General features: G+C 43.7%; 1 protein-coding gene across 6 annotated transcripts in view; it reads right to left on the bottom strand.

Annotated features, from left to right (window-relative positions):
- Window positions 1-12,420, bottom strand: part of slc12a7b (solute carrier family 12 member 7b) — a 67,712-nt gene that overhangs the window by 40,673 nt on the left and 14,619 nt on the right. Inside the window, exon 1 of one of the 6 annotated variants that reach the window (XM_029755703.1) lies at window positions 1,784-1,955. The exons of the other annotated variants lie outside the window; for them this stretch is intronic. Within the exon in view, the coding sequence (XP_029611563.1) occupies window positions 1,784-1,820 (37 nt within the window). The 5' untranslated portion in view covers window positions 1,821-1,955. Of the gene's footprint in view, window positions 1-1,783; window positions 1,956-12,420 lie in introns of those variants that run through there. 6 annotated transcript variants of the gene reach the window in all.

Below are 12,420 nucleotides of genomic sequence, written 5' to 3'. Positions count from 1 at the left end.
AAAGTCTACTGTAAACAGCACTAATGAACTGAGAAAGAGACCAGAATCAAGACTAATTTAGTCAACTTATGTCAAGGAAAATTTGCATTTTACAAAGCAATGTCCCACAAAAATTTGGTTGAGTTGAAAAAGGTTGTGAGTAGCCAATGAGTTGCCAACAAGGAAGTGAGACTCCATAGAAACTCTTCTAAAGCACCATCTTGGCCTAAAATGTTTAATATTTCATCGTTCATTGCCAAGGTAAATGGTTGCAGACAGTCTTACTCAGTCCGGCTTTCAACTTACTCTTGACAGTTGTAATAGTAGAATGCACAAGGTGAAATTTGGAAATTGGGTATTACATCATCAGTTCCTCTTGTCATGTCAGTCATTGCAGACCTTAGAGAGCTATTTATAATTTGTCAGAAATGTCCAGATCAACTAGCCCACGTCAGCTAACGTTTTTTAGCTAGGCTTTTTTAGACCCTAGATTTTGTTGTCATGTTTGAGTCAGTCAAATATCACATGAATACACATTAGGCATGGCAAAATGTATAGAATTGCAAGAAAATTTACTTTACTTTTAAAACTGCAAAATATTCTACAAAATGTGTAGAATTGCAGGAAAAAAAGCTTAAAACCTGTTACATTTTCTCTCCGCCTACATGAGGAGTGTGAACAGTGCATCATGAACAGTACTTGTTCCCATAGAAATAGACACCCGAAGGGCGGCACGAGTGCTGGAAGGGCGGCACGAGTGCTGGAAGGGCGGCACGAGTGAAAAAGTTTGAGAATCCCTGCTCTAATCAGGGAACGATTTAGACCTGAGACACCAGGTGGGTGCACAAAAAAACAGCATTACTCCGGACCTCGTAAGGCAAGATTTGAATACCCATGGTATAAAGTCTACGTTCCAATATCCACAATTGCATGCCACTTAGAATGCAATACATGCCCAACACTGTGCATTACCTCATTCTAAGTCCTATGTTTAGCTAGTATCAAAATTGGAACAGCAACCGACCCACAGCAAAAGAAAACTTCCAAGTCAGAAACCAGGAATATTGGTGAACATCCCTCTGCAAAACGAGTTGATATTTCTGCTTCCTTCAAACAAAGAGGGTAGGAAGACAAGAAAGGAGGGAAACCGTGCACCTGTGCTGTGTGACTGAGCTTCAGGTAGCAGTGAACTAATAGGGAGGCCAAGCGTCTCAGTCTCTATGGTAATAAATGGCCACACACACACTATTTATAACCGCTAAGCTCCCCTCAGTGGAAGCGCTGTACAGTAAGCTTCCTAGCACTCCCAATGTTAGTTTGCCTATGGTTCACGGTACGAGAGAGAGAGAGAGAGAGAGAGAGAGAGAGAGCGGGAGTCAGAAAGTATTCCCTTCAATCCCTTTACCTCGCCTTACTCCAACTCAAGCCCAGTACAGACACCAAATGTCATCCCAGGTAAATAAATCCACTTAAAATACCAAGTTTGGGAAAATGCATGCACTCACTACTGTAAGTCACTCTGGATAAGAGTGTCTGCTAAATGACTAAAATGTAAATCCTTCTACAAGAGAGAAATGCACACAAAACAAAACATAAAGCCGACAACTACAGAAAACCTATAAAACACCATCGAACGCTCTGTCAATAGCCAATCAGTAGGTTGGCACAGCAGCCTTTGCAGCCCATGATAACTAGGTAGCAGTCTGCATCTAGGGGGGTAAGAAAGTTACAGCGTAGCGAGATAGAAGTCTGACTCTAGGTAGTTAAAAAAAATCCTCCAGGTGAGAGTCGCCGAGGCACTTACCCCTCCGTCGCGACTGCGAGCCTTCCCCTTGCTCCATGCTGGAGTGCAGAGGGGCTGAAGGGGGGAGACGTCCCTGTAGTGCTGCTGCTGTTACGGGGGTCCCAGGTGATGGAGGAGAGGACGGGAGCTGTGTGGCTATGGTAGAGACGCTACGCTGCTGAGCGCTCTGTGAGTGAGGACCAGCTCAATGTGTGTGTGTGTGTGTGTGTGTGTATGTGTATGTGTGTGTGTGAGAGAGACACTGGCCAACGGAGATGGCAGCAGCCACGCATCCCAGCCCCCAGCCCCCACCCCGCTCCTGATCATCACCGCCTCACTCACTCTCTCGTTCTCTCTCTCTCTCTCTCTCTCTCTCTCACACAGACACACTCAGAGGGGAGGAGCAGCAAAAGAGGGCCAGAGGAAGGCAGGAAGCGGGAGAAAGTGAGAGTAGGATGAGTGAGAGCGAGACAAGTAGGAGGAGGGAAGGAGGGCGAGATGTGCAGCTGCTCCTCTACCCATGAACAGCTAGCGCTCCATTATATTCCAAGCCTCTGAACAGAGTGACTGTGGCTCTACTTCAGAGCAGAAACAAGGGTTTACATTACCACACACATCCTGCAGGCAGACAGTACAGACACTCGCACCCTCAGAACACAAACACAATTGTCTAAATGGTAACACACATTCTGTCCTAAATGCCCACAAGGGACATTATCCATGATCTGCCTGCCTTGAAACAAAAACGGAGACCTTCGTAGGAAAGCCCCGTGCATGGCGAAGCAAGTGCCTCTGGTCCATGACAGGTCAGATTCATTACAAAACAACAAAAGCTAGAGTGCAATCAAAGACTGAATATTTTGCATCAAGCAAGGTTGATAAAACAAGGGCACTTATCGCAAGAATAATGCGAGTTAACAGACTGGAGAAATTGGGTTTGAGAACATTATGAGTCTAACTGTTGTCAGACTTTCAGTTTACTTTACAGTTGGATGTAAAGTTGGATGTTTAGAGTATAGCAGAGGATGACGCCTAGTGTATGGTGCCTGCTAAAGCCGATCAATGCATGTTCTACTAGGGTTTGACATATGACAACTTTGCTCCTGGACTGTACGTTAGTCACATGGTGCGGTAGGTGTCGGAGGTGGACAGTTGAGCTGTAACCTCACTACTGGGACTTAGTGAGGTGAGCCTAATCCCAACCTTAGATCACTGTGGTCAAAACAACCATACGATAAATCATTACTTTACCGTTTGACACCCTCTCGAAATCAGTCGCTATATCGCAACAGACGTCTTTACGAAACAATAGAACCCAATAGTATTACCTGAGGCAAGAGGACATGGTCTGGTAAATGGGTTTTCCTACAAATTTTCCATGAGAAACAGTTGCATATTCTAAGGACATTTATTACCTGACTTTTCAAGCAAAAAAATGGCTGTCAATGAGAGTGACGGAACAGCCCATAGCCTAAGTAGTCGTAGGAAGAGTTTAACCAATCTGGATTGAGATTTAGAATTCAAACGGATGCCGACATGGTGGACTGGTTTTCCAAGCGTTGTACCTGCAACGAACGAACGAACGAACGAGAGAGAGAGAGAGAACTGTAATGCCCAAGTCCACTGCCCATTAATCACCTCTCTAAAACCATGTGAACTAGACAGTAAATCACTTAACCAGATTAGCCAAATCCTGTCCTTTTAATAAAACACACCACTGAACTCTGCTCTGGTAGGGACAGGCAATGGCCTATGGTGGTCACTGGTCAGAGGCTAAACAGTAGTACTAGAACAACCTGGCTTTGCCATCCAGTCACTGGGACTGGATTGACTGCATCTTGATGTCCCCTCTGAAATGGCCTTGGATGAACTACCTACACTTTGTCATTGAAGCAAAACTGAGGAGAGTTTGATTGTGAACCTAAAGTATAGGCTGTGCTGCATAGTCTGCATATATAATGAGGTGAAAGAGAGATACAGTGCGGTCACCAAAAGTGAAAAATAAAATAAAAATAGGGATGCTTTGGTGAGTAGAGGGAGGGAGCTTGGCTTACTGAGGCTCTGTCAGGTCTGTTGTACTCTGTGAAGCTGTAAGCTTTTAAGACTATCAGGTAAATCACTGTTGTCCATTACGTAACAGTGAGTGAGTGACTGAGTGAGTGAGAGAGGACGGAAGGACAGAGAGAGGGTGGGTCAGCTGAGGGCGATGAGCTGGAGGCTTAATGACGCTTTAGCCAACTGACATCAATTACTCACACATACATCATAACGCAAGCAGGTACATAGCCTAATATATCTACGAGCGTATATCATCCCCAAACTCTTGTTTGTGATGTTACATAGTGCTCCTCTTTGTAATGTTACATAGAGATGCAACTGAATGGATCCTAGGCAATTGCTACAAGTATTTCAGGGCAGTAGGTTGTCTCAGGGCCGTTTAGTTAGTCCGTGTTCTTTCCTCCCTGTCAGAGAGAGAGATGTGTCAGGCCAGCGTTATGTGAGCAGAGACGAACGGACCATTACTAAGGCCAAACAAACCAATAACCACTCTCCCCTTTGCCAAAGTGAGGGTTGATCCGAAGAGGATGTAGGGTCTGTTGAAAGTGTTCAGGCTAAATTAAAACGTCTGTGATGCTTTTGTTCAACTCACGGATGGAACACAATGTTTCTATGGTTTCCTCTAAGAGAAGTGTTCACATACTGGCTTGGCATTGATTAACTTTGTGGCCTCTTATGAAATACAATTCTACCACAATAGCTGTGATCTAATTTACTAATATAAATTGCATGAAATTGGATACATTTTATATTAATTTGTTCAGTGAAAAAGTCATTGTTTTATTCATACCACAAGAGACGTTCTTTCATTCACACACATTCACAGGAATAAAATATTGCATCAATAAAAACTGTTAAACGATAAATTCTTCAACAAACAACAGGCCTAAATAAAGTCACGGCTGTGTTTGGAAAAATAAGCCAGCAATGAATGTCTGTAACCTCAACTGATGATTGAGATGCTGAAATAAAATGGTTGTGAAATTTGCCATTGCGTTTGTGGGAAAAAGTTTACTTCCTTAAAACTGGTGAAGTCACACTCAACACATGATAAAAAAAAAAATCATATTTTTTCAATACTTTATTTAAAGCTTATCAGAACATCTTGTCATTAACTCCTGAGAGTGGTAAGGAAGAAGTTTACACAAAAGTCACAGTATGCCACTCATTCTCAATAGATTGTAAAACACAAGGGTTAATGGAGAAAAGTCCAGGCTTCTCCAGAGGGTGTCACTGTTAGGTAGGTCAGAGATGCTTCAGGTACTGGGGGGCGCGTTCAGCGGGACGCAACGTTCTGGAACATTCAGATAGAAATGGACTGTTGAATAAGGTTGGCTCTGTTCATGACATTTCTATCTGCAACGTTCGAGAATGGTTTTGCAACTGAACGTGGCCCTGGTGCGCACACACACACACACACACACACACACACACACTTCTTATCAAGATATCGTCTTTTGTGTGATCGTGATGAAAAGCACGATTGCACCAAAACAATAGGCTACTTTTTGGCCAAGATTGCCCTCTCAATAAGCACCAATGCAATGTACACTTCCTAACGGTATTTGGCAAAGCAATGAACAGGGATTTGATCAGCTCAAGTAGGAACCAGGTGTTTTCCAGTTTCCCCTTCTAAATTCCAGAACCCATGGTTGTCACAGCAGCCAAACCATAAACGTAGGAAAACAAGCTGCGGGCTGACCACTTTAATAACTGACGCAATGGACGGAGTGAATCAGCAAATTTACCAGGACTCAGGAGAACTAGTGGATGTTCCTCTCTAATAGATTTGAACTTGTTAAACGAAAGGCAACAAACAAGAGAAATACAGTTTCCACTTCATTTGGTTGCATTATCCACAGTCAGTGGATCTCATTAGTGGGCGTAATGGATGTAAAACCTACTACCTAATGCCCCATAACACTTCCGGTTCTCTTGTCTTCCCAACTATCTAGTGAGAATGAACAACAGATGAATGTCAACAGTGTCGATCGAAGACCACTTAGGGGTGGGAGGGTAAGAATGGCAGTGTGTGGGGTCTGTACTGGCCACATTAAAATGCAGTTAAAGCCATCCACACGCGCTGAGTGCAGTCAATGTCAGAGGAGAAATAAACCAGCACCAGTAGTGACTATAGCCACACCTAGGGACCTAAACAGAAGAGCACAGAGGGAGGACAGAGAAAGCAGAAGAGTGGTGGTGTGTGTGTCAAGTCAGGAATCTGATGAAGAAGCATGTGGAACTCACGTGCGCTCTGCTGCTGGGCTGGCCTCCAGAGAGGAGGGAGAGAGAGAGAGGAGGGAGACTGAGTGAGAGGGGGAGAGGGGAGAGAGCGAAAGAGAAATAGGGGAGGGAGAAAGACAAATAGAGGGAGAAAGAGGGGAGAGAAAGAAAAAGTGAAAGACAGACAAAGCCAGAGAGAGATAATGAGATGACGAAAAGCCATGCACCAACAGGCAGACATGGCTCTCACTCTCTCCCACCTTCAACCCCAGATAAGACTCTAAAAACACAGTCCAGTGTTTTCAGTTTCAGACTGGCCTAGTACAGTACAGAACACACATCTAATTTCTCTCCTAACCCTCAGGCCAGTCTGAAACTAGTGGAGTGAGAGAGATTGAGTCCAAAAACGGAGTGATTTTCACTTTCACCAGTGGAGGATGAAGTGCATTTGATTGTTTTTGAAGTAGGTTACATGGCCGTTTTGTAATTTAACCCTCTTTTATAAAGGCCTATAATTCTGTCATCATAATAATGACATTACAAAACGGTTTGCCGTCATTAGCTGACGTTTGCCGTCATTAGCTGTTTATAACATCTGCTAGCCTATGAAGCCCTTATGACAAAGGGTTCAAGCATGTAGAGATATGCTCATTCAATCAAATGTAGGCTATTGTTGAATATTTTCTACTCAGGGCAGGTTGGTGTTGAGCCATTTCCTGAGGATATAGCATTGAAACCAACTTTTGTTAAGTAATAGTCTGCCAATGTGAGGGGGAGAAACATACAGGAGGCTTATCAGTGGTGCCACATTGAGGGTCAAGCACCCAGAAGAGGGGCTTTGTGGGGCGGGTTCATAGGGCTTAAAAAAACAGAACGTGTGATTGGAGGAGGCCACCGTAGCTCTCTCGTCCCAGACTCTCAACAAATCCATTTTTTTACCAACAAACCAGTGATACAGAGCCTGTCAATCAAATGAGTGTGAAAGCATGGGCAGCCACGTTGTACCAATGTTACTCTGTGAATATGGATGGGGTTGTGTAAGCTGTCGCTGTGTGTTTGTGTGTGGGCATGCGGGTGTGCTTATGTGTGTGTCTGGAAAAACCCACAGTGCTGATGACATGAAGGGATGTGGTGGGGGCTACGCATCAAGGCCTGGGTGATGGGGGAGAGAGGGGGAAAGGCTTGAGGGTGGGCGCCCATTATTCAGAGAACAGAGATGCCAAAGAGAGACTCTTCATTCATAACCGCATAGACAACCAGCTTCCTGTGCAGTACACACGCTTCCCCTACAGCAAACAAGTGTAAGAGGCCATGCTCTTTTTGTGACATGTGACTCCCTCCCTTTCTCCTCCCTCCCTCCAACTGCAAACAATCCCAATGAACACATTAGATTACGCAATCCTCAGGCGAGGGAAGGCACTCACAGGAACACCTCGTATCGGTGTGTTTGTTCATAGAAAACACACCAATCACTTGTTCTAACACCACTGGGTCTGTCATGCCAAATAAAGTCCCCCTGACAAAAAGTGCCCCCCCCCACCTGCGTCACAACGAGATTCGATGTGTTCTAGCTTCTGCTGCAAGAGCTGTTGATGAAACTAGAAATTTCTTGACCGGATTGCGTAATGAACCACAGCGTTCGTTGCTATGCTGGTTGCTTGGCTCTATATGACCTCGTAGAGGTCATGAAGGAAGGAGGACCCAGGCAGTTCTAGTTCACCACAAACGCTCGCTCAGTCAGCACAAAATTATTACCTCAGAATTGCTTTCTAAGGATGGTGTTTTTGACGATGAGAACCTGCTGACTACCTGCTGCTTCAGAAACATAGTTAAATAGGAAGAAATTATTTAAGCTGTTTTTAGATAGATTTTATATTGACATTGCTAGCTACTTACCTCAGCCTGCCTAGTCAGCTAGATTGTCTGGCCAGACAGTTTGATTTAGCTAACGTTATATAGCTAGCTAACTGTTATTGTAGCTTTCTGTTTGTATGTAGCTTGCACTTTAATGGCATCCCTCGAGGTGATTTTATTTGATCTTTCCAACCAGGCAAATTACTATGAAGGCATCACTGATCTCGACAAGAGGCACAACATTCGTAGGGGGGCAGGGAAAAAAAATAAATCACAATCCAGGGTAACGTTAAGCAGTTCATTTCTATTAGATATCTGGAAGGAGTTAAGTACAACCATTTAACAACCATTTTTCATCTAGCTAGTTGGTCATCTACATGTTAGCTATACATTCAGTTATATGTCTGTCATATTGAGGTATCTAGCTATAAGTTAACCCTGATCAATCAAATGGATAGGTGTAAGCAATTATGGTAACTCAAACTGCCCTTAACTAGGTGTCTTCGCTAGACAGAGAGAGACCCATACAGAGAGAGAGAGGAAAGTGAGAAAGAAAGTAACAGGGAGAGAGAGAGGTGGGAAGAGAGTGAAAGACAGCAAGATTTAGAGAGAGAGACATGAAAGTCAGCAGCGCAAATTTACTTAAAGTTAAGTATTTCAACAACTCTACCATCGACTGTTCGAGCCACCCAGGAGGTATCCCATCCACCAGATCCAGTGAGTTCGGATCATTCTGATTCTCTGTGTCAGAAGGGGACGAGCTTAAGGTAGGCTATACTTTCAAAAACAGTTGAAAAGTACATATCTCCCCTTCATAACACTTCACTAATCCATCAAATGTCCTCACATGTGGCTTGTGTTGGACTGGAGGAACAGGGGCAGGTAAGTCCAGGCCCTGGACTAGGAGACACTAGTGAGGTTCTCATCACTAGTATCCAACAGCGGCAGGTAAGGCCAGCTGCTCTCTGTGGTCGGATGGAGGACCTTCGGGAGGTTGTTCTTCCATCACACTCCTGGTTAGACAATTTTACAATTGATCATGCTCAAGCTCTTTTGCAGGAGCAGCATCCAGAAGTAGGCTTCCTCCCGGTGGGAGGCATCGCCATGCTGTCGGCAGTACCAACACTGGCCCATGGGTTTGCCCAGATAGTCAATCTCAAGGCTAACCACTGGGTCACGGTAAGTAACCTCTGCTGCCAGGTAGGTACTGTTAAGGTGTATGACTCTAGTGGTCATGACACCACCCCAGACTTTCTCTCACAACTCACCTCTCTCTTATCTTTTCCAGGGACCTCTGTGACTGGAGTGGCTGGCTGTCCAGCAGCAGAAAGGGGACACATATTGTGGGCTGTTTGCTATTGCAGGAACCCTCCATGGCACGATACCATCAGAAATCCATGAGGAAATATACTTTCTGTTTTCAGGCTGGGCGCCTGGCACCATTTCCCAGTCCCAATTCCAGTCCCCATCCTGGGTCCAGGATGGGGACTGGAAGTGAGATGGGGTCCATAGGTGAGAGAAGTTAAGGAAGAGACCCGGTGCAGGAGATGCCATTTTCATCTGTCTTGTTTGTCTCATGTCGTCAACGTGCGTGAATGTCTGTCCATCGTCCGTCATCTGTTTTGTCTGATGTTTTCCCCACTGCTTGTTCGGCTCCCCACCTCAAGACGGTAGGTATTTTACTACATTACATTGTATGTTATTGTAAATAACCTTAATCATGTTGTAATATTGTTTTTAATTTGTATAAAGATGTGTTTTCGTGCAGACATTGGCTGTGAAGTTGGTAAGTTGGTTGGTAAGTACAGTTGAAGTCGGAAGTTTACATACACCTTAGCCAAATACATTTAAACTCAGTTTTTCACAATTCCTGACATTTAACCCTAGTAAACATTCCCGGTCTTGGGTCAGTTAGGATCACCACTTTTTTTAAGAATGTGAAATGTCAGAATAATAGTTGAGAGGATTTATTTCAGCTTTTCTTTTTTTAAATCACATTCCCAGTGGGTCAGAAGTTTACATACACTCAATTAGTATTTGGTAGCACTGACTTTAAATTGCGCAACTTGGGTCAAACTCGGGCAGCCTTCCACAAGTTTTCCACATTCGCTTTTGGTCCATTCCTCCTGACAGAGCTAGTGTAACTGAGTCAGCTTTGTAGGCCTCCTTGCTCGTTCTGCCCACAAATTCTCTATGGGATTGAGGTCAGGGCTTTGTGATGGCCACTCCAATACCTTGACTTTGTTGTCCTTAAGCCATTTTGCCAGAAGTTTGGAAGTATGCTTGGTGTCATTGTCCATTTGGAAGGCCCATTTGCGACCAAGCTTTAACTTCTTGACTGATGTCTTGAGATGTTGCTTCAATATATCCACACAATTTTCCCCCCTCATGATGCCATCTATATTGTGAAGTGCACCAGTCCAGTCCCTCCTGCAGCAAAGCACCCCCAAAACATGATGCTGCCACCCAAGTGCGTCACGGTTGGGATGGTGTTCTTTGGCTTCCAAGCCTCCCCCTTTTTCCTCCTAACATTACAATGGTCATTATGGCCAAACAGTTCTATTTTTGTTTCATCAGACCAGAGGACATTTCGCCAAATAGTATGATCTTTGTCCCCATTTGCAGTTGCAAACCGTAGTCTGGCTTTATGGCAGTTTTGGAGCAGTCGCTTCTTCCTTGCTGAGTGGCCTTTCAGGTTATGTCGAAATAGGACTCGTTTAACTATGGATATAGATACTTTGTACCTGTTTCCTCAAGCATCTTCACAAGGTCCTTTGCTGTTGTTCTGGGATCGATTTGCACTTTTCGCACCAAAGTTGGTTCATCTCTAGGAGACAGAACACGTCTCCTTCCTGAGCGGTATGACGGCTGCATGGTCCCATGGTGTTAATACTTGCGTACTATTGTTTGTACAGATGAACGTGGTACCTTCAGGCATTTGGAAATTGCTTCCAACGATGAACCAGACTTGTGGAGGTCTATCATTTTTTTCTAAGGTATTGTCTGATTTCTTTTGATTTTCCCATGATGTCAAGCAAAGAGGCACTGGGTTTGAAGGTAGGACTTGAAATACATCCACAGGTACACCTCCAATTGACTCAAATTATGTCAATTAGCCTATCAGAAGCTTCTAAAGCCATGACATAATTTTCTGGAATTTTCCAAGCTGTTTAAAGACAGTCAATTTAGTGAATTAAGTGAAATAATCTGTCTGTAAACAATTGTTGGAAAAATGACTTGTGTCATGCAAAGTATATGTCTTAACTGACTTGCCAAAACTATAGTTTGTTAACAAGAAATTTGTGGAGTGGTTGAAAAACAAGTTGTTTTAATGACACCAACCTAAGTGTATGTAAACTTCCAATTTCAACTGTATATAACACATGTATCTGTCTTGTATTGCAAGTAATGTTTACAAGCATGTAAATATTTGTATATTTTTCCATTAGTTTGCTGGTAAAATTTTGAAACTTGCTCGAATTGGCTGTAAATGTATACATTTGCATACTAAATATTTTCAATTGACTGTTCAGCTGCCCAGTTCCTTACTGGTCCTTAACCCCTTCTCCCTAGCCATTCATCTTTTGTGCCCAATTCCAAATCAAACTTTAGGCCAGGGTTGGTATGGAATTGGACATTGGTTTCTAGTTAGTGTTTGCATATCTGGAGGTTCTAGATTTGTGTATGTAATACGGCCCAGAGCACATTACACTGCAGGGTTGAGTCACCACCATATTGCTACACCTATCCATGCCCCATCAGGTCAAACACTAAAGATTAAAGGCCATAATTAGGGGGTTAAAGGACTGGGTAAAAAATACATTTAAAAAAAAAATTCTGTACCTTGACTTGGTGAGAAGGCTTCCAACTAAACCAGGCCCATGCTATTGAACATTAAGTATCCTTTTTGTTTGCTTTTCCATCCCACCACCCCTGACTGAGACTGGCTGCCTGTCAAGGACATGTGACAGGAAGAACTAGCTGCCGCACCCGTCTCTTGATTCTGCCTCTTCTCTCTCCTCATTCTTTAACTCTCTCTCCCCTCTCCCTCCAATGTATAAGACATTGATTTCATGTTGTTGAAAGGTCAACAAGGCACCAAAAGTTGTTTGAAGTAATGTTATCATATTACCTAAACAGCAAAATTATCGCAGAAATCAGATTTGTTTAACATAGCTGGGATGAAAAGAACGTCATTTGGGCTGTAATGATCATCCAAATTTCAACGCATTAGGTCATCACACCGTTGATATAGCAACGGCCATTATAGGATACAAACTATATTGAAGGCAGGTGCTTTGACACAGAGGTGTGGTTCCTGAGTTAATTAATCAATTAACAACCCATTATGCTTAGGGTCATGTATAAAATGCCGGGCAGGCCATTATTTTGGCTACCATGGCTGTGCCCCCATAGGATGACAATGCCCCTATTTCAAAGGGCACGAGTGGTCACCGAATGGTTTGATGAGCATGAAAACGATGTAAACCATATACCATGGCCGTCTCAGTCACCAGATCTCA

This window comes from Salmo trutta, chromosome 6, assembly GCF_901001165.1.
Source record: "Salmo trutta chromosome 6, fSalTru1.1, whole genome shotgun sequence".
NCBI classification, from domain to species: Eukaryota; Metazoa; Chordata; class Actinopteri; order Salmoniformes; family Salmonidae; genus Salmo; species Salmo trutta.
This window is presented reverse-complemented; position numbering and strand designations above follow the sequence as displayed.